This window comes from Dufourea novaeangliae, unplaced genomic scaffold (genome assembly GCF_001272555.1).
Source record: "Dufourea novaeangliae isolate 0120121106 unplaced genomic scaffold, ASM127255v1 scaffold76, whole genome shotgun sequence".
NCBI lineage: Eukaryota > Metazoa > Arthropoda > Insecta > Hymenoptera > Halictidae > Dufourea > Dufourea novaeangliae.
In genome coordinates, this window is record NW_015373950.1 from 876,081 (window position 1) to 899,916 (window position 23,836).

At 33.8% G+C, this 23,836-nt stretch overlaps 1 protein-coding gene across 1 annotated transcript; it reads left to right on the forward strand.

Annotated features, from left to right (window-relative positions):
• The first annotated feature begins 1,639 nt into the window (after positions 1-1,639).
• Positions 1,640-23,512, forward strand: LOC107186148 (tricalbin-1-like). Its single transcript, XM_015573960.1, has 18 exons — positions 1,640-1,660; positions 1,856-2,106; positions 11,186-11,271; positions 12,202-12,397; positions 14,399-14,775; positions 15,378-15,603; positions 16,858-17,006; positions 17,466-17,560; positions 17,687-17,860; positions 19,475-19,672; positions 20,445-20,714; positions 21,157-21,330; positions 21,442-21,640; positions 21,740-21,963; positions 22,489-22,708; positions 22,845-22,965; positions 23,041-23,255; positions 23,358-23,512. The coding sequence occupies exons 1-18, from the start codon at positions 1,640-1,642 to the stop codon at positions 23,510-23,512; spliced, it is 3,351 nt and encodes a 1,116-aa protein (XP_015429446.1).
• Positions 23,513-23,836: the final 324 nt, after the last annotated feature.

A 23,836-nucleotide genomic window follows, 5' to 3' on the forward strand; every position in this document is an offset into this window, starting at 1 on the left:
TTATTTATGCGACATAATCTGATCATTCCAGGGGTTAATGACGTTTTCCATGACGCCCGAGAAACTTCTTATATATTCGTGCACGCGATATTGCGTGAGCGTGCAAGGATCATGCCCTATATACCAGCGAGACGAAGAAGTAATGATTTTTATTCTCTGCGACTTTCCCTTTATTTCATTCTCGCTCGCTGGTATCGATACATTTTTTATAAGGAACCACGGAAATTGTCGCTGTTCGGTATCAGGTTCAAAGAAACAATAAAAATACAAAACTCTCATTTAAAGAATATTGTTAAAGATACGAAAAAATGTTGAAGAGCGTAAATACTAAGGACAAAAAAACCACTTGAATGTTATTGATATGTTTGGATGTCACGCAAAATTTCGTTTATATTCAAAGAACACGACAGCTTATGGGGATTTAAAAAAATAAAATACCTTCCCCTTAAAAAGAACCTTTGAATTGTAAGGCGGCTACCATTCTGTAGATTATAATCTTGTATTATTTTCTTCGGTGTTAAGTTTAACAAAATAAAGCAGATATAATTTCACTAATACATTCAAAATGTTCACTTTTCTGTGACCGGTAGTTTACATAAAGATCACCCTAAAACCGTGTGAGGATAATAAATCTTGGACAACAGTGACACTCTACATAGCTGTTCAAATATACTGTAAAAAAACATGTCACGAACATTCTAATTTTACATACCATTTTATAAATCATACTCCTGTAAGAATATATGCAGCAAGTTCCTCGACAGAACATGATAACGTAAAGAATTACTTTTCGTTCTTTTGATACACGAAATGCCTTTGTATTCTATAACAGAACTTAATAATTAATAATATTAATAATTATTAATTTTTAATTAGTAACACCATAACAAGAAAATCATTTTGTTTCTCACTATATTGCATACAGGGAAAAAAACGCATACAGTATGCATACAATGGCTATTTCCATGTTGTTTACGATTTAATCCTCGTGCGGTGTTTAATAAATTATCGCGTTATTATTCCTCGAATTGAATTTGGCTTTGAAATAAAATAAAATTAAGGAAATACATTTGACTATCGCTGGATCACAATTGGTATAAGTTATTGGTTCATGAGCGTAGTCAGGGGGGGGGATGCACTTACCGGAAAAAAGTAGCTTTTGCCCCACCCTACTAGAAAAAAATGTGACGATATATAATTTGAAACACCACCAACAACCTCTATTAAAAAAACGCATACATTTTCAACGATTTATAACTTTAAAAACAAAATAAAGACTGTCTGGCTACGTACAGCCTTTTTCACTGTAGCAGTCGATGTGTTAATATTTTTGCACCCCCTTGACTGATAACCTGGCTACGCCCATGTATTGGTTGTCAAATCAGTTTACATATTTCTACAATAAAAAACGTAATTAACTCCTTGCCTTATACCATCGAATCACAATCGTGTTGACGATTTCAAAATCGATTCAACAAAGAAGAATATTATTCGGTTTTCTCTGAGTTGAAGTGAAATTCCATGTTGCTGGCAGTAATATTTTACTTTCACAGTAAAAGTACAGTTGCGATAAGTACAGAATTCCTTTCGTTTCTGGGAAACTATCGACAACAATATAATTCTGGAGTCTGCAAACGTCATGAAAATCATAGAGCAAGAGGTTAAGAATTAAACACTGACTTTGGGTCACGTTGATCCAAACAGTCTGAGGGTTAAAAGAATGAAACTGTACCTACGAAAGATAATTATTCCTTTGCATAAATAAATCTATAAAAATTCGGTGTAAATTTTGGCTAATCGTTAGTTAAGCGGTTATTGTGGTATTACTGACAGAACGGTTATGCTTTCTTTCCAGAGGGAGGCTGAAGCCATTCGCGGTGCACTGTACCTTAGCGTGGCCCTTGCAATCGCGTGGATAATAGGCGCGGCGGGATTATCATTGGCATGGCTGGTGCTGGTTCTGGCATTAGCAGGGACGATATTTAAAACAAGAATATCGAGGCTTCTTCAGTCAGCGATCCAACAGGAACTGGGTAGGCTGCGTCGAAGAAGGGCTCTATATAAGGACGAAACCGCCGAATGGCTAAGTTTACTCCTCAACAAATGGTGAATATTAATTTTATCTTCTATTTAACAGAGTAGACAATTTGATTGGTTTCTTAATTAGATTAACAAGACAAGGTTTATGACTAAGAATCGTAATAGTTCAAGAAGAGAGCTTTCAAATAGACTGATGTTACTGGCGGCCATATTGTGGTTCACTGAAGATCTAATGTAAAGTAACGAAGAAATTAATTTTTAAAAAATTTCAATTTTCCTGTTTTTTTAGACATCGTGAATTTTTATCAAAGTACTTGGATTTTTCTCTGATTAAATAAACAAAACGATTTGTCTGATTAGTAATTATTAATAGTTAGAGAAAAGAGCTTTCAAATAGGGTGATGTTACTGGCGACCATATTGTCGCTCACTGGATATATCTTTTAATTTAAAGTAACTATGTATGTAGATTACATCTGTTCAAAAATTTTTCGTTTATTGCAGATTATTATAACTCATAAACTTTATTTTCTCTCCGATTAGATTAAGAAAACGATCTGTCTGATCGGTAATCATAAGAGTTAGAGAAAAGAGCTTTTAAATAAGGTGATGTTTACTGGCGTCTATATTGTCGCTCACTAGAGATATCTTTTATAACTAGGCTACATCTGTTGCAAAATTGTTTAGTTAATCGAAGATTTTTAATTCTTTTATGAATAACTGTAAAGTATTAACTCAATATACTGCAATAATATTACGTATAGAGACAGCTGCTTGAACAAAAGTGCTTTTCATGTCGTCTGCCGCGTCTCCCAAGAATCGTCAGAAGTGAATTCGAGTGCAAGTTTCTCGAGAGTGTTTAGCACAATGGGTTTATAAAAGTGTAATATCGTTAGTTCCAGCAAGAACTTTTATCGAAACGTAAAATACCTGTATTATACCGGTATTTTCGGTCGTTCCTTCGCCCTACATAACCCTATATAAGCCCTACCCTTATAGAAACCGAAAAAATACCGGTGTTTATTTCGATTTTCGGTAATATATCGGTTTCGGTGTAGCTGTGATAGCATAATACCGATATCAAAATCATATTGGTTTAAGTCCCTGGTTCAAGTACACTGATGTTAGAGGAGATTAGTATATTGAAGATTACTAAATTTTGAAAAACTATTAAGTTCTCTTTCCGCGCCAAGAACTTTTCAAATGATCCGCGTAATTAAAGAAGAAAACGCCATGTTACTGGCAGCCACATTGTCGATCAGTAAAAGTTTTCTAACTAACAGAACAATGACGAAATATTTAAAGAAAAACAAACTGTTTAATATTTTTCTTTTTAGATGTCATGGAATTGTATCGGAATATCCACTCGAGATTGTAATCGGTCTCCATCATAATTATTACACTTCGATTTTTTCATTCGTAACAGCGGGTTCGCGAGTACTGGCGATAATGGAACGCGATCGAAATGATATCTCCATTGGCATATCGCGTGATTGTTAATGCCTCGAAATGTGTCCCCTCCCCGTGGGTGAATGAACGTTGTTCACGGACGTATAACCATACTATGTAGGCATTTGTAAACACATTCCACATTCCTCGTGCGTATAACCGTTGCCTTTCACATTTCGCTGATACTCTCCATGCATGCATACGCGCGGCCAAATGAATCTTGCCGCTCCTAGCACGGATGCCTTATGGTCCGTACGGCAAGGAATTATTAAAGCGTGGATATGCCTGGGTTCATAGCATAGGTACACACGAATATGTATAAACGGAACGTAGTAAAATGAGAAGTTTACCGATATTTGGTAAATATCTAATCTTATCTTAAATCTATTACATTCCTTAGTGCGGAAAGCAGTGACGTTTGTATAAAATGTTCGTTTTTATAATTTAATCTATAACAGTACAAACGTGCACGAATATTTTTTCACTTTATATGCGTCAAGTGTTTCAGAAAAGTCAAATAACTGAAAATGCAATCGATTCCCCATATGATTTTATGTGATCGTTGATTATTTTTTTTTAGAACTATTATTACGTCTCTATATAAAAGGGTTATTTAACGTTCTATTTCTTATAAAGACCATTAAGGTAAACCTCTACTCTTCGAGTAAATCTTTTTAATTAATAGAAAATGTACAGTATATAAATATGTAATATATAATAAAATTAAATTAAAATATAATATATGATTTATATAAAATAGTACATACATAGATAATTACGGTGAATGATTAAAAATTGATTTAGTGAACTTTCTTGTAATAGTATTAATTTTTAAGATAGAATTAAAGAAATTAAACTTTTATGGATCGTTTCTTATACTTCTTTTACCGTGTCTAATAAAAGACACGATTTCTTCATTTATATGATTTTTTATAGACCCAATAGAACTTCCATGAATCGTTTTTTTTTAAATCAAATTATTTTATTCTCTGTACACGCATGTATAAAAGAATAGGTACATTAAAAAACGACGATTTAAAACACTTCTTTCTTGTCAGACTGTAAATAATAAGTGCATAACTTTTCTAGATCGAAAATTACGATCCATATTACATTGTTAAGAGCTTAAATTGCATATCAGAAAGAAATGTATGGCTAAAATTTGTACATTAACAGTTATTATTTAAAACAATCAATAAATCATCGGGTTTCTCTCTTGTCTTTATCGCAATACGAGGCAAATAGCCGGGAAATATTTTTTAATAGCGATTGTAACGCTGATAAAATTCTTGCATATCTAACACATAGTTTACGGAAATGTTTGCAAGAAATGATTAATTATTGTAATTATAAATCTTCGTGGTTTTTACTATGTAGATATGTACTTCCTTTAACATACGCACCAAAAAAATTTCTCTTTCTTATAATGCACACTTGAACGAGATTCTATCAATTGTTAATGAATGAAATCGTGATAAATTAGTTTCTAAACGATACCAGAACATAAACGAACAATTCATTTAGCTGATATATGTTAAGTTCGCGTGGCGATTCGATCTTCTCAAACGGGAAACGGGGAAACACGTTAAAAGTCGTAGAATTTCTAATTCGATTAAATCTATAATAATGATACGTGTATTTTTGCATTATACCAGCTTCAAGATTCCGAGTTAGATTCCATCTATGAATCTTTAAAGATTATTCTTCTCCGAACTCTCATCCAAGATTCCTTTCAAAGTGTGTTACTTTCTTATGAAATCTGCAATGTTTCTTTGAAATGATAGTACGATACGCAGGATAATACCTATCTTCTCGATAGTCACATGTAAATAAATTTTAACGATTATAAGTGTAACGATTGTTTAGTAAATATATTCGATGTACCAATAAGTAATTCACTATTACTTGACGAAATTAGGAAACATACTTTTAAGGTAAAATATATAACTTTGTGATTTAAAAAAATGGTAGATTATTTATTGGTACACCTAATACACTTTGTTTGCAAATTACATTTTCTTTCAAAATCGCAACGAATGTCCAAAAACGAAGACAGAATCAGTGAAAAAGCATGAATTCCTGATTTCCTAAAAAAGAAGTATTGAATTTAACGATAGGTAATAGATTATTTATTGGAACATCTGATATTTTTATCATTATCCTTTACACTTTCTTATTTAATCATTTTCAGTGTTTATAGTAAAAATTATAAATATCTCAACCCAACGTTTTACTAATATCCGATCTCGATTACTGTAGATTATGTTTTTATTTAATATCACACAAGACTTGGTGACCTTAATATTAAAAAGCTATTCGCCGTACCACTAAGTAGTCCACTGTTTATTTTAATTATGAGGCGATACGTTTAAGGTGAAAGTATCTTCTCGATTTTTCACCAAGTAAAAACGGTGTAGGTTGATGGAAAATCGTATTCTGAATACAAATGACACAGTATAATTCCTTGACTTCCGTGTAAACAAATAATGATTTTATCAAGAAATAGTGCATGACTTATTGATAGGTACATCTGATATATCTATTGATTTATTAACATAAGTTTATTCTGATCGTGTTGTTTTTTTAATAAGATATATAGTAGTTATACCAATAAATCATCCATTACATCTAAAAATCAAATTCAATACGTTTTTCTCTAGCTAATCAGTAATCAGTCACTTCAATAACATTTGCTTTCGTTCTTCGAAGTTTATCAACATTTTTAAACCTTACCTCAAGACATATTATCTCAGACTCTCAATAATTCGACAAGAACAACTTCGTGACACAACCAACTGAATATTATTTGTCATTATAATTTTTTCAATCACCAATTCAAGATATTCAAACACTAGAGCCTCTGAAGTTACCCAGTAGGTTGCGTTGGTGAAAAAAAAATTCAAATTCATCTCTACAAAATGAATCTTCTCTGTATGTAGTTAACGGATGAAAGATGAAGAGATCGGAAAGACATTTCGAGCTTAAATTATCGCCATGTTTATTCAAAAGAAACAGTGGACTACTTATGTATTGCATATTAATATTACCTTTCGAAACTAATATTCAGAATTTTTTTCATATTTCGCACGAGCTTTTTTGTTGACCACATAAGAAGCCTTCAGAAAGCTTATTGTTACGTGCCTGAGCAACAATTGCTCCGAAAGTAATACATATTCCGTTTTGTTGAGTTCGTCTGGCGAACGATCGGGTTGCACCTGCTGCCCATACATCGTGTTCGGGTGAAACGGACCCAGACTTCTCTGTTTTCTCGTTTGTCGGGGTCTCGAAGCCATTGGGGACAAAACACGCGAGATTTCGTTTGGAAAGAGGCGCTATACTTATTTGGATAGTTGATAGACCTGTTCAAGAATTCCGGAACACTAAGCAATACTTTTCGATTCCCAACTTTGATTCTAATACACGATACAGTGCTTTTCACAAATAAACCAACTATGCGAAAACTGAACGATATTAACTAATTCCGATGAGAATATTCGGTAAAGTAATTTGAGGGAAGATGCCAAATGGGGAAAGATGCCAAACAACCATAATTTAGAATTTATTCGGTTGATGGTAACAAAATTATATATACAGGGTGTAAAAAAATGCTGGAAGATCTGGAAATAGGAGACTCGTGAGGTGATTTGAAACAAGTTTTTCCTTAGCAAAAATGTTAACGAGATATTAACGAAAAACCCCGAATAATCAGAACACGAGCTGGGCGAGGCTGCCAGCCGAGTTCCCGCGGTAACGTTGGTTACCAATCGCAGCGCGTAGCCTGTTTTTATTGAAACAAAATATATTAAAATAATACAGCATGTGCTAGAATAAGTTCAGAAATGATAAGACATACACGTGATGCAGCGATACGAATATTGCAACTTTGCATTGACGCAAACGGCCACCACTTCGAGCATCTCCTGTAATGTAAGAAAGTTTATTTTACTGCCACATTTGACCTTGCATGAGCTTAAATAATAGCTCGCTGAAGTCATCCCAACACCGGCTATCACATCGCGATAAAAAAAACATAGCATCCATTAAAAAAAATAGAGGTGACCTTGAAATCTCCTCTATGCTTTCACCCACGTAGAAAATGTTTGTGTCACAATATGCCCCCCTCTATACCGTGTGGGTTTTGTATATAACATTTTTTCATATTATTACAAATAACGGCAATATTCAAAGTGGACATAGTTATTGCCCCACCTTGTATAAGAAATAAAGGTCAAGATGTCCTTTTATCATGTCTTCTTTACGTTCTCTAAAAAAATGCCTAAATATCACCATTTTTCGGGCCACTAAAGAGGAAAGGGGCCTTAAATGAATATTTGTTGCTCTCTAGATTGATTTTCTTTATATTTATTATAGTGAATTTGTATGTTTTAGACCAATGAGGCACGCACCCAGATTGATTGACTACATTTTTTTGGAAAAAAAAATACAGTTAGAACAGTTAAGAACTCAGGCGACGATACAATAAATCCTCGATGAGTGTTCGAGACTCTTCAGCACTGAACATGAAATATCTCGTAAACTAATCGCCGCATGCGGTTAAAACAAATATCATTAGCTTCAGAATGCCAAGCGCGATCAATGTGTTAAACCTTTTTAAAAAGTCAGCGTTTCACTTGGGGACCTTTCCTTGTCAGTGCCGAAGAGCCTTGGAACAATCATCGAGGATTTACTGCATGTAGGTCCGGGGTGAATGAAAATTTTCCCTTCATTCAGTTCCAGTCGTTATCCTCGCCGCGAACATGATACAGTAACGGAACGAAAACTTCCGCAATGATCTTATGACGCCAACGTTCTAACCCGCCAGCAGTTTGCACTGGCTAACCGCGGTTTAACGATAATGACGCTAATTCATTACCTCGCACCGTGTCGCGGCGAAAGGCGTATTAAACTGGACAGCTATTCGGTACGCGTGTTTCGGTGCCGCAGTGACTCGGATTGCCACAGCACACCGTTAAGGAACTCGTTCTTGATCGGGCAGTAATTTTTAATCAGTTGATGAAACAAATGGCTTTGTTTAAGTTTATTGTCGACCAAAATTAGTAATAGTAATTCGCTTATTTCATATGCCTTTCGGCGTTTGAAAGAGGGTTTACAAAAAGTTTTATACAATACATTAAGTCTTTTTATTAATTATAACTTTATAAATTATCTGTTATAAGTTATATAAAAATTTCGGAAATAAAGATTGACAATTCAAAAATATATGTATTGTATCTAACAGCAGTTAGTGTTGTGAGCTTTCATGAAAATAAATGTTAGGGTAGTGCACTTGCAGAAAACCCTTCTTGGACGCGCCATCTCTTACTATCGCAGTAAGAGAGCACCATAGACGACGAAGTTGGTTCCTTCCACGTTGTTTGCAACTATCAAAGATTGGTTTTCATACATTATGTATTAAATATTTTACTCTCTATTTAAACCAAGAATTTTAGTATTATATATATTATTTTGTTTAAAAATCACTGATAAAGTATTTAGTTCCTATTTTTTCTTTTATAACTAATTTTTAATCACCTAAGTAACAAATAAGTAGGTACGTTATGATACAATTATTAAATAATTATATATATAATTATACTAAAAATCAGTTTATTTGATTCTTTTCTTTGAACTATTTGTTAAGATGAGACTTAATCTAAAATGTCGATTAAAAAGTGTAATGAAGAAAATTTAAAACAATCTTTAGAGGACATAAATCATAATAAATTATCTGTGAAAAGGATGAAGCTAATAAAGTAAAGAAAAATTTAGCTTCAAAATTATAGTCTAAGGAAAAAATGTAAATGTTTTATTCTTTAATATTTTATACATTTTAATACTTTTATATGTTATAACATTTATTTCATATTTATTAAATGCTTAATATTTTTATATCTAATATTAAATAAGTGCCCTCTTAAATATTTTAAATAAATAATGTTTGACAAAAGTATATTTCATGATTTTTGAACACGAAAATATCTGATTAAAAATTACTTTTTATATATTTTAAACGATCAAAAACTAGTTCTCAGTTATCTTAATATTTCAAAGCTTACATATAATTAAATTGTACTTATTTTTAACCTTTCTCAATTTTTCTTTATAGGTTAAACATTAATTTCTCTTTTAGTAACATACAAGTTTATGGTTTAGGGATTTATTATGTTAACAATCAATATTAAAGCGAGAAGCCGTTCAAAATGATCAAAAACTAGCGGTATAGGATATATTGTGCGTGTATACAGGCTGGGACAAAAAAAGGATTCATAACTTCTAGGGTGTAGATAGTACTCGCCAAATGATGAAACAAGCCTTAACAAACATGGGTCGAAAGATTAATATTTTCCAAATTATAAACAATTTTTATTAATTTTTTTCAGAGTTGGACAAAATGTAATCTAATGACAAAATCTAAATTACAATTACAATGTAGTTGTAAAATTACAATGTACCTGTAATTGTAATTGTCTTGCAATTGTACATTGAATTTCCATACGGCACCGATAGCTTCCGAAATGAAGAAATCAGTTGCTTTAGCCGAACCAAAAAACTGTTTATAACTCGGAAAATAGTAATTTTTCGATCTATGTTTATTAGGACGTCTTTTCATCATTTGACGAGTATATCTACCCTAGAAGTTTTATGAACCGTTTTTAAAATGGACAAAAAATATTTATATTTGCATAAACATCCGTAGTCTAGTCATGACAAATCGTCGCCTATATCATTTGTATTCTGTCAGAGAAAAGCTTCAGCCGAGTTTATAATAAATAATCACGAATTTGCCTTACTTTACGGAATTTGTTTTGATGAAAACTGGTTAAATTTCTCTTAAGGTATGTAGGTTTGCAATTGAAACTAATTGAAATCATTGCGGAAAACGTTTCTCCGTTTATCGGATCTGTTAAAACGATGAACAATAGCTAACCGTTCCCTCGTCAGTCTTTCAATCTATTGATAAAATCGCGTTGGTCGAAAAACTAATGCCTCGAAAGCTTGCGAGTCATCCATTAGTCTGAAATTAGACGGCTACCCTTATAATATTCACGCTCGTACTGCCATTAAATATTAGGTTAATCTACTCTGTAAACCGAAATATTCTGATCGATCCAATCAAAGCACTCAAGTATAATGAAATTTTATATTTTATAACCGAACATGAAAGTGTGAATGGAACCTTTATTAAATACATTATGAACAATTCGAAATCTCAGTTAACAAATACATTGCATTATCATTTTTATTAAATTTATTTGAGTCGTTTTTGTTTAAAGAAACAAACCCTGGTATACTTACATTTTAATTTAAATAAAAGTAATGAATTCTTTGTACCAAAAATTCTGAATTTATTATTGATTTTTTTTCATTCAATTTTTCTCACATTATCATTTATTTTCTATAAATAATTTTTCTTTACAGTATTAAAAAAATGTATAATTGAATCATTGGTTATGAAAGTGGTCTAATTGTAAGTCAAAAATCTAAAAAAAACTGAACGCATCCCTTATTTGGTGTTATGTACATCGATTTTGTATGTTTATAAGTATACACTACATATAAACAAAATTATATTATTTATATTATACAGATTTTCTTACAAATGTGATCATAGGTATTTACATTTTACATTTTTATTTTATATACCTTTTGTTCTGCACATATCAAATCCATAATATAATTTTATAACTGCAACACAGGTGGAGATTCAGCGCCGCGAGTATATTCTCCTTAGCGAAGGAAAGGCTGGAACCGTTATTAAATGAAGCTAAACCTGGAATACTCGGTAAGAGAAATTTGATAAAAAAAGAAGCTTGAATCGAAAAACCAGCAAACAATGTTACACGAAATAGCGTTCTGTATAGATATTGCATAAAAACTTAATTTGAAAACCAAAAATCTAATAGAAAATAGACATTACCTAGGTATAAAAAAGGATCCAAGAAAAACATCATATTAAACGTTTTCTTAGAAGTTATCATTAACACAGCTGCCATCAATACACTGCGCGGCTTAACTATAAAACCACCCTACAATTTTCAATTCTTACGTATTGTGGTCAAAATAAAAACGAACCACTTTTCTTCTGGGGAATACAATCTATCCTTTTCTGGAGAATCATTATTTCTCAACACGATTTCCGTCGTGACATACTTTGTTGGTTTTTATTTTGACCCCAATTACGGACCGATTAGTGGCCCGATGGTCTTGTTTTTCTTAAGAAATAATAAGAAAGTATTGATAATTGTTCTTTTTTCGAGCTCTCTAATAAGTTTCATTTTTCTGGAATCTCCAAAAAGAAATTTTTTATGGAATAATTGAAAATTTAGTGAAATATCGAATAAACGAAAAAAAAGTTATATTTTCTATATATTATGTATATATATAGAAAATAGCACTTTCGCTTAGACTGTTTGAAGAGTCATGACCAAATTGACAGATTCAACATTGAAATACGAAACTTAATGAATAAAAGAGTTCAAATGTAAAATGTTTTCGTTCCTCCGAATAAAAGTGGAACTGAACTTCATAAAAAAAAAAATTATCTCAGATGTTGTATAAATACAGTGTTTTTAGTTCATAGAGAGATAGATCACTCTCCATAATACGGACACCATCCGTAATTGGATCACTTATCCTGTAGAAGAATTAAAAATTTTAGGATGGTTTTCTAGTTACGCTACGCGGTGTATATTGCAATATGTAATCATTCTAGGACCATTGGAGCTGAGGGAACTCACCTTTGGCGAACAGACCCCCTGTGTGACACGCGTAAGAACTTTAGACTACACCAACGACGATGACAACCTCGACGGTCCAATCGGGCAAACAAAAGTGTCCATTGAGGCCGACGTACGGCTCGATTGCGAGCAGTTTCGTATGCTGATCACAACGAGACTGTTCGGGAAAGGGTTGGTACTTTTCTACATTTATATTAGGTATAACTAAAATATAATTTAAATACAGTATCATTGAAAGTGGTGTAAGTCCAATTTTGAACCAAACAAAAAATGATGTAAAGCTCATAGATGGATTTATATTATATTCAGATTTATATTCATAATAGCAATGTCAATACGGTGCAATATTCTCATAAATTAGTCAAATGTCAATTTGGCTGTTAACACTAACCGTACCGACCGCCGGTCAAATGACCTGTTTTAAATACAGTACAAATAGGTATATAAAAGTCTCGGTGCGGTTAGTGTTAAATGGAATTACATAAATAGTTTTTTTATAAGTCCATTCGCGGTTAACAAAAAAAACACTGTTTTATTTAGAGAATACATATTAATAAAAATGGTCGTATGATAAAATTGGAAATGTCTGAAAGCTGAAAAACATAAAACAAACTTGTTATCGCGGTTTAATAATATTTTTAAATGAGGTAAAATGCAAAACATTAAATATGGCCACATAAAGGAAAGTGGACCTCGTACCACTTTAACCAAACAAAAAACAGCTCATATCTTGTGTTACTTTCTATACTTGAAGAAGATAATATAGAATGCCGTTGAAGAACGGAGAATATCAACGATAATAATATTAACCATTAACACTGTTTGTTTACTGTTAAATACAAAATATTTCTTTCCAATCATCTCTACGAAAAAAGATGCCGAAAAATGTTTCATAAGATTTTTCGAATTCCTATCGGTTTCCGTTTTCTGTGTTTTTCTATTAAAATATGTATTTTAACGGATCAGAGGTGAACGAAAACACACAACAACAGTATGATAATCGAGCTATTTTCGATGCATCGGCGTTTCTTTAAATTCGTTGGCAAATATTTCGAAATATATAATACGGTCCACGCTCACGCTAGTTTAATGGGATCCTGGTGATGGGTCTCGCGTGGACCGTCTATGAATTATTAATGCATTCATGAATAATTAATTACGCGTTATAAAGTGTACCGTAATAATTGTGTGGCATCTAACGAAACGAAGTTTTACGGTTCTCGTTGACGGGGTTCTGTCTCTCGATTTTCTTTCGGGAAGAATGTAATTACAGATAATAAATGAAGCAACAAACGACGGGTTATTTGACTGCAAATTGACAATGATAAATGCATACAAATCAACTTTTAACCAAACAAAAAATTATCTTCAATATCACCGTCAAATATATTAAAACATCGTTCAACAAATTTTAACGTTTTTTACGGACTTCTAACATACAATACCGTTCCTTATAGATTTTTATGTCCTGATTATGAATCTACAAACGTTTTTCGCCAGCATCCTCAGTTTTCGAGAAATTCGATTTCGAAGAATAATGTAAACTTTTAACTTTGAGCATTTCCTGTGTTCAAACAGTAACAGTTATTCGGTTGATTGGTGCGTCAAATTATTCTACAAACTCTCCCGAATAAAATGGTATACAAGGTATAACAAAAATATTGTAGGTCCCTGAAATGGGTCACTCGTGAGGTGATTTGGAACAAGTTTTTCCTTAGCAAAAATCTTATCCGAGGCTCTGTTAACGAGATATTAACGAAAAACCCCGACCAATCGGAGCACAAATCTGTCGGTCGAGCTCTGATTGATCGGTATTTTTTTAAGGAAAAACTTGTTCCAAATCACCTCACGAGTGACTCATTTCAGGGACTTTCAACACTTTTGTTACACCCTGTATGTGATATTGAAACACAAATCGGTATAACATAAGACAAAAGAAAAAGTTCAAGATAAAAGAAAGAGTTCAAAATAAAACAGAGAACTCATTGGATCTAATGAAAAGTGTTGTCTTTTATTGTATTCTACAGACCCCTATAAGCTATAAATGCATAAAATCCGTAGTCTATTAATTACTATACTTTAGTATCACGCTATTATGGAATCTCGGATGGCGTTCGATAACATGTAACACTTAAGTTAAAAAAAAAAAAATAATGAAACTTTCTATTAAAGGGTCGGCATGGACGTGGATTTGGCCGTGGAGAAACTATCACTCTCGGGAACGATACTGGCCACCCTGACCCTTAACTCCATGGCGCCGTTTCCCCATGCAACCTCTTTAAGCGTGAGCTTCTTGGAGAAACCGGACGTCTGGTTCAGCGTGAGAATCCTCCGGGCCGTGCAAATGATGGAAATGCCTTTAATTAAGACCTGGATCCACGCAGTGGTCACGGACGCGCTGGCCAGCTGGATCGTCGATCCGGGCCACTTGGAGATGGATCTGAGAGCGCAAGAACGGCCCGGGCCGAGATTGGATTTTATGGCGAATTCCATACCCCGGGGTGTGCTCACCGTTGTCCTCTCCCAAAATGGCTGTTCAGGTAATCGACGTGTGTGTGTTCTTTCGACATACTGACTCGAAAACAAAGAAACAAAATAAACGTTACACACCAACACACTGTATATATGTATACAGGGTGGAACAATAACTATTACCACCACAGATATCTTCGAAACTATAAGGTTCACAGAAATATTTGTTTAACCAAAATTTCACTGCACGAAGAGAGCCATCCGATGGCGCTAATAGTTTTTTTTTTCAAGTGGAAGTTGAACTTTGGATATTTCAAGGTCACCTGCATTTTTTAAAATGAATCAGTATATTTTTGTTTCCGTAGAATGATAGAGGAGCTTAAAACGAGTTCAGTCTGGATTAGAATTATGTAAATTCGTTAAATTCATGTAGTTTTGAAATTATTGATACAATCAGGTAATTGGAAAAAGATTCTTGGGATTTTCTGTTATCAAGTAAACTCGAAGCACATTTTCGAGGAATTTTTTTCGATGTTCATTATTAGAGACTTAATTTTCCGTCTAAGAATCTTAATATTAGTAAATAATTATATATTGTATTGAAAGTTGCTACGAAAAAAGTTTTCTTCTTAATATTCAATTTGCAACGATTTTCTGTTATTCCATTGTACTTATGTAGCTCCGATCGGTGACGAGGCGAGATGGCTGGTGGTAACGCTAGGCGATCAAAGGAGTGTGACGACTCCCTTAAATTCCACTTGGAACGAGGACGTCTCGTTCCTAGTTGGTGCCTTGGATAACGAGAAAGTATCCATCAAATTAAAAGCTAAACGACTTGTCAGCACGATCACTTTGGCGCATTTCGAATTGGCGCTAGGTGTTTATAACTGGGACGGCTCGCAGATGTAAGTTTCCGTAACACTTTTTCAACGCAGGGAAATTTGCTTATTAAATCGATACACAATGAAATAATGTTTTTGTACTTCGTGATGATGTTTCGTCAAAATCTTACGTAATACCAAAGCAGAAAATAAGTATATAAGAAGTTTAAATTAAATGTAATAAGTAATTTACTATTTCTTTTTTAATATATTTAACGTTGTTTAAATTTAAAATATTTGTTTAACGCTTCTCTTCTTTCGAAATGGTTACGAACATTGGAGATCGAGGACAAATTATCACTATAACACGGTACAGGCTTCTGATTTCCTCAGAAATAAGTATTAAATTTGACACAATATTGTGGATTACTTATTGATTTCATCTAATACAATGTGAAATCTTCCTTTTTATTAAAGTCAATCGAACTGTAAGAATAATTTAAATAAAAACAAAGAAATTACAATCGATCCAATTGATCGAGGTTCGGAAAAAAGTATTCTTATTGTTTAAATGAAAAACGAGATTGATACTATCTACATTCGCAGACATTAAAATCAGAGATGGGCAAATTTATTATCGAGATAAAAAGTTTCAAATAACGAATAGAAGATAAAGAAAATATTTTTTGCCATTTTTACATGATTAAACGTGGAAATTCCAATTTTTATAATAAAATGGTATTATACTATATTATAGTAATATATAGGGTAAACCAACCAGTGAATGACCGAATTGTTAAATTTATGGACGTTTGAGATTAATACTTGAATGTATTTATTTATAACATTAAAACAGCTATTGTATTTTTCTTGAAATTTTTATAAAAATAATTACTTATTCTTATCGTAACTTCTAAAAAATTATTTATGAAGTACAAAACGTGTAAAAGCCCAGTAAATGACTGCTATATTTCGAAAATATTTTTAATAAGAATTATTCGCTAAACTAAAAATATGGGATATTAAAAGTGTAACTACACTCCATTTATGAACATTTAATAATTTTTAAATTTATAATTTACATTTCCTTCCTAATGGTCATTCACTGGTATGCAGTGAATTACTGGTTGGTTTACCCTAATTACTTCTTGAATTCTGTAGATACTTGGGAAACAATTACTTAATCTCATTAACTATCTAAAAGTCAGTATAACGATCTTAGATACTGCTGCATTCAACTACATATGTATCATTATAAAAATAAAAAAATAAAATTGTGCCCAACTCTATTTAAAATATAATATAATTATCGTAATTTAATTGTCATTGTTCGAGCAGAGTCGAAACAGTATTGCAGCAGAAGAAACCGTCCCGCAACAGTGCAAACATTCCAAACATCAACGCTCGATTAGAATACACAGCACTCCCGAAATTGGATCCAGATCTACCGCAACCAGAAATAACCGAAGACAATTCACATCTCTCAGGTAACATTTCCGATTCGATTTTATCATCTAAATATATACCGATTCTCGACACGTACCTAACTTCCCAAAAGCCAACATACAGTGGCATACATAAGTATACCTTCTACGACATAATATTTATTAAATAATGAACTGTTCTTTATACGGTGTGATCAGTGTCTCTGGTATTTTCAGTGTCGCGAAAACATTTGAATCGAGCACAAAAATCAGGTAAAAAAACATACACGCGCACACACACACACGATGAGTGTCGTATCGATGATAATATGTAATGGATGTGGCTTTCGAGCATGAATTTATGAAACGTTTCTTTCGTTTTTGTTCGTTTTCTTGTTACAAGCACAACGCCCAGCAACTGTTTCACACTATCGCAATATACGTCAACGTGACCAGTAATTTCGATTCTTATAATTTCGTAAGGTAATTTTCATGATTAAACGACGATAATAATATTTTCAGGAGTGCTCGTGGTGTACATTCATTCGGCGGACAATCTGAACAGCGACAATTCTCAGTGTAACCCTTACTGCATGTTATTTAACAATCGAAAGAAGGTACAGAATTTTTTTTATATCCGTCGAACGACAGTAGAAATCTTTTACACGAGACTTTATGTTTATTGCTCGTAAACGAAAGAGAAGCCAGCGGGAGTGGAATTGCTTCTTTGTTAAAATCCTCAGGTGAAGACCACGCATTATGTTCGAAGTACCACATCGCCGTGCTGGGAATCCAGGGCTCAGTTTCTGGTTCAGGATTATACTCAAGTGTCGTTGAGCTTCGTCGTGTACTCCTGGAACATAGCGAAATCGAGTGACAGCGATATGCTTGGACTCGCTATACTGTCTTTGTCGCAGGTCAGATCGCATCTCGCCTCTTCCAACTATTTAGCGTACGAATTGTTCGAAACCGTTAACCCTTGTGTAGACAACCGGGTACCCAGGTACCCATTTCTAAATTTCCTTTCACAATTTTTTATGTTCTTGTCTAAAACAGCACTTTGTATATTATTGCAAGGGAAAACTAACAGTTTCGGAAAAGTATGAAAGTAAAATTATCCATGTTTATCTAATCTGTCAGAACAGAGGTATTCCGATTGCTCAATAACCGTAAATATTTTGGTTGCCCACACAATGATTAATAGAGTATTACATAAAAATGTAGATCTTTTTGCTCGTATTATTTTTCGTAACGTTAACAGATTTTTTTTACGTCTCTAACACTGGGACTACACAGACGAAAGTTTAATAGTAGGTGGCACATTTTTTTTGACGCCAGTAACGTTTTTCTATGTGTATAATTTTTAATGCTCTAATTCGCTATAAGTGACTTAGTACTTTATATAGGGAATAACGAGTAGCATCCAGTAGTGTATTAAAAAATATACGATTCCTTTTTAAAAAAAGAGTTGTCCTTCATATGACCTCTACGCGTCCACATAGAAAAAAGTTACTCGCATCAGAAAGTGTGGCCTCTGATACCATTTCACCTTTGTTTGGAAGTGTTATTATAACAGAATTTTAATTGTGCACGCGAATAGTATGGCGCTGGCCCGAGAAAGCCTCTATACCAAAAAGTGTACCAAAAAAAAGTAATCTACTTATTTCCTAAAACATTAGAAGCCTATACCCGTTTCAGGGATCATATCTGTATTCCGTGTTGCCACACTCGCCGCCATTTTAAAAGAATAGACCAGAAGGATATTGTGAATTTAGATTACGTTACCAGTGATAGTAAACTATTGGTGTACACCTTATACAAGGGGGCCGGAAATCGTAATACAACCGGGCAGGAGGTGATTCTACGTTAAAAAAGAAGAAAATATTTTCATATAACATTTTCTCATCCGGGGCTACGTTTTCGATAAAATCGACTTTAAAGTTTGTTCAACTTGTAAACGATTTAGTACAATTTGCTTGTCGCGTATTCCACTACTGCGGTTGTCTCTGTCTGGGACAGTGTTTACAAACATTGATGATTGTGTGGATAAAACAATGCAGTGTTTCTACTGATTAGTCATTTTTTATTCTTTTTTACTACTAATACACGACAAGAAAATTGTACTAAATCGTTTACAAGTTGAACAAATTTTAAAGTCGAGTTTCTCGAAAACGGAGCCCCGGATGCGAAAATGTTATACCAAAATATTTTCTTCTTTTTTAACGTAGAATCACCGCCTGCCCGGTTGTACTACGATTTCCGACCCACCTTGTATATTAGGTGTACCGATAAGTAATCTACCATTTCTTGGCGAAATCAAGTATTTACTCATTTCTGTAAAAGTCCAAGGTCTGTTACATTTATATTACGAATGATTTTCCAAGATTCGACGCTGTTTTAGCCAGTGAAAGGTCAGAAACACATTTTTAGCTTAAGACATATCGCCTTGTATTTAAAGAACAATAGTGAATTACTCATTGGTACACCTGACATTCGCAACATTCTCGTATGTAACAGCAACGTTATTGCAGGACAGCACATGGATAATTAGAAAAGACCTGCCTCTCAGCGGCTCGAACAATATGTCAACAATGACGGTGTCCGTAATGTTCCATCCGGTGAAAAGCGTGCAGCAAGTGGTCACCAGTCGTAGAAGTAGCTTGGCCCTTCCCATGTCGGACGACGAACCGAAAACGAAGAGGAACAGCCTGCCTTGGATGCAACAGGCAGTCAGTGTACAGTCGATATCGGCAATTATTTATTTACTACCCCCACACTCCCGTGATAGCGTTTTATTTTTGTCCACGCCGGTGTCCTCGTGCAGAGTGTCTCAGCTAATTTGATCACCTCGAATAATGACTTGACTTAACGGTGCACTTTATGAAACTTTTGAAGCGTGGAACTTAAATGGCATCGAGGAGCACATCTTATAAGGTACATGTTTGTTTTGTCACCTTGATTTTTTTTAACGAAATCACCTATTTTTTGTACCACAAATCGATAGCGTATCAAATTCTGAGTAAACATGTGTTAATCTTCATACGTCCAAAACCTAATAGTTAACGGGATATTTACAAAATAATCACTGAATTGAAATCGCTGTGTTATTGAAGTTGAGGGGGGGTCAATTCAAGCATCTATAGTCTATAGCTTCCAGGTAGTAAGTATGTATTAAACATTATTTTACAAATATCTCGTTAAGTATTAGGTTTAAGACGTATGAAGATCAATACATTTTTACTCAGAATTTGATACTCTATCGATCTGTGGTACAAAAAATAGGTCATTCTATTAGAAAAAATCAGAATGACTTTGAAATCTTTGAAATGCCTCCACCTACAAAAAGAAACATGTACCTTATATGATGTGCCCCTTGATGCCACTTAAGTTCCACGCCTCAAAATTTTCATAAAGTGTACTGCTAAGTCATTATTCGAGGTGATCAAGTTAGCCGAGAGTCTCGGCCCGAGACACCCTGTATATACCTGTAATTATTTTTAGAAGCTGCTACTAACCCACAAGGACATAGATCCTGCCTCGTCGGACGTATCCAGTCTGCTGTCCACCGGAAGCGGACTGATGGAGGTGACGCTGATACGAGCCAAGGATCTCATGGCGAAAGATTTGAACGGGTTTAGCGATCCTTTTTGCGAATTAAAGCTGAACAACGAGACGAAATACAAGAGCAGCATAAAGAAGAAGACGTTGAATCCTTGCTGGGATGAAAGTTCCATCATGGGCTTGCCTAGGACAGGCGAGACCTTGGATGTCGTAAGATCTTGTTAATTCCAACATACGCTGTGCCATTCATAAGTATTAGGACAACCGTGTTCTGTATGAAAGTGATGGGATATTTCATATTTTTGGCCCCTTTTTTTACTTTGTGTTAACATTAGGTGTTGTCCATCGAGCTTTAATATCTTGTAAACAAAATTTGAGACCTTTAACCTTTTCGGTACGGCGACACCAAAGCGCGACGTTGTTCCTGACGGCCGAAGAGAAGTCATATGAATAATATTACGAAGGCCACTTGTATACTCGTTCTTCGGCCACAATAAGCATTCTTTAAACCACTTGTACCGAAAAGGTTAACAATGTCGTAATGCCAAATATACATTCACTTCATATTCGATGAGCGTCCCGATATTTAGCAACTAGAGTGTATGTACGAACACTGGTGGAACATTTCCAAAATATATTGTCTCTGACATAGGTTTTATGGGATCATGATACTTTTGGTATGAAAGATTATCTTGGAAAAGTATCATTGACTCTCGATGACATCCGGAAATTGTCGAACAACGATCAGTCCAATTGGTTTACGTTAAGGGGAACCAAAACCGGATCTGTAGAACTGAAGATTAAGGTCCTGTCCGAAGAGTGTGAGGTACCAAACTCCAAAGGACTTTCTTATTTAATAGTATAGAGAGATACCTCAGCCTTCTGTTGTTCGTTGTTTTGTGTTCTGAGCCCATATTGTATGTTTTATATTTTTCAGACTCAAAGCACGTACGCAGCCAGCAATATTAGCGAGAGTTCAATGCAGCTGAATATCGAGAGCTCTGAAACGGTGTCGAACATTATTAGGAGACCGTCGATGGAAAAGTCGAAGATGAGACTACATTTGGATGTCGTGCCGCCCCCGCCACCGCCGCGCACAGTGACACTGTTGAAACCAACAGTTTCTAGTCAATCTGGTAAACTGTTTTGTAGATAATCGATTTAATTCTTGAGAAACGTCTCGATTTTCCATGCTTTGTAATTATCTGTATCCATAACGAATTGCTTGGTATTAGACAAAGCTAGTATTGGAAGCAAAGATTCCAGCGAGATGAACGGCACCCAGAATTCATGGATACCTAGCGTTATCACGGAAACGGTAACGGACGTGATCGATACCACCGATGCGGCGAAATTGAGAGAAAGACGATCATCTCATAACAGTCTGACACCAAGCCCGGAACAAGGCTTTGGCAAGAAGTTACCGCAATACAACAGCTTCCGTGTCATGAAGCAAAAGGTAATTTCAATCTTGAAAATAACATTATAACTTTGTTACTTGTGTTCTTACTATATTTTCAATGCATTTCCACTGTTTAATATATAATTATAGATTGTAGGATATATCAAGCTACTGAAATAACTTTATTATATTTTATAATATATTAGGTAGGTACATGTGGAATGTCGTTTTTTCAGCAAGTTTCAAAGGTATGTTATATTGATACAAATGTGGTGTGTACTCAATTACAATAGTTTCCATATCGCTTTATATATTTCGAATAATTCTTTTATTTTTATTATTATTTTCATTTAATGAAACAGGACAATAATCATCATCAATGTATTTGTAGTTATACCTTTAAAGAAATATCATCAAACGTTTCTTAATGCTAATATAATATTCTTTATGTAATGAATTATCTTTGAAAAAAAGAGAAAGTCATCCAGAAAACGACACCTCATATGCACCAACATAATATAATAAATTGTTACAAGTTCTACCACAGTGACTCAGTATTGACAAGAATATTAATAACTTTAGGTGAAGAGAGGACTAAAACTTCGTAGATTTCGGTCAGAAGTAAATATAGAAGAGAAGAATGATGCGAAGGGTATAACATTAAGTCTAGAACCCAGAGGGGGTGGAGAAGCTGATGCTACAGAGCTATTACAAGAATCTGGCTTAGCTCATGCTGTATCACAACCCGATATGCTCGGCAGAATAAGACAGTCTAGTCCACGTTTAAGGCTGAGACCAAATGGTTCGTAAATCGATTAATAAATATTATTAAATACTTATTTGATGTTTCAATTCAACATGATAGGTACACGTAGAACAATTTCATTATTGAAATTATTCTATGTATATTTTATTAAATACTATTCTCACTTTATTAGAATTAAAAATTGTCAATGGTACCAGAGAAAAATATTCAGGAATAGAAGGTAAAGTTCTGCAGGCACAAGGTCTTCATGTTGCACATATCGCTCAATTATATTGTAGAATTAAACTTCAAACGTAAGTATGAGTTAGAACAATCACATGAATCCATACATTACAGCTTTAACGATAATATCTGATGTTTAATAATAGTTGTACCAGTCCTAATAAGATTGCATCATCGGCAAATAATGGTAAAACTTTGGCAAAATCTCGACTTTTACCCGCTATGCCCAATCCTCAATTCAGTATAGACTTCCACATAGAAGGCGACAATGTTCCAAGACAATCTTTATTGATATTTGAGATTCGAAGTGCTAGTAAAGAGTTGCTAGCTAGTCGACGAATCAGCCTTCATGAATTATTAGGTATAAAAATGAACAACTATGCAGCAAAATCTACATATTTCCTTCGTCATTTGTTTCTTATATCTAAGTTTTAAAAATGTTGAAATGTCATGTCATTTTTAGGAGTCTCAGCAGCAACTGATGAAATTCGGACATGGTTGGCATTAAATAATGGAGCATCGTTAGAAGTACAAATTGCTCATGGGAGGGAACTAAAAAGTAAATCCACGAAGAAACTATTCCGATCTTGGTCAGTACACAGAATCGGAAAAATATAAGTAAAGTATAAATAATATAGCTTAAAACTGTATATTTTTAATCAATCCGTCATACATTTGTTGCACACTCTTTTGCCAAATACGATGTTGTACAAATTACAGATTCTTTCTCCTCGAAAATATACTGTAACGATTCAAACTTTTATGTACTCATGTCATATATCATATGTTTATTTACATGTAAATATATACATACATATATTTATATACATATGAACAACTACTTAATGTTATTTCACACAGAGAAATTGTAATATTCATGTTTTGTAAGATAAAGAAAATGGTTTAATTCTTCATCGTAAAATGATTTATTAGTGGAGTTGA

What these genes read in the sequence shown, in the direction of transcription:
- LOC107186148 (XM_015573960.1), top strand. Translation starts at nt 1,640, where the DNA reads ATGAAAATCATAGAGCAAGAG. An exon ending in AGACAATTCACATCTCTCAG is followed by an intron (nt 17,007 to 17,465) that starts GTAACATTTCCG and finishes TAATATTTTCAG; the next exon opens with GAGTGCTCGTGGTGTACATT. An exon ending in TCCTGTCCGAAGAGTGTGAG is followed by an intron (nt 21,331 to 21,441) that starts GTACCAAACTCC and finishes TATATTTTTCAG; the next exon opens with ACTCAAAGCACGTACGCAGC.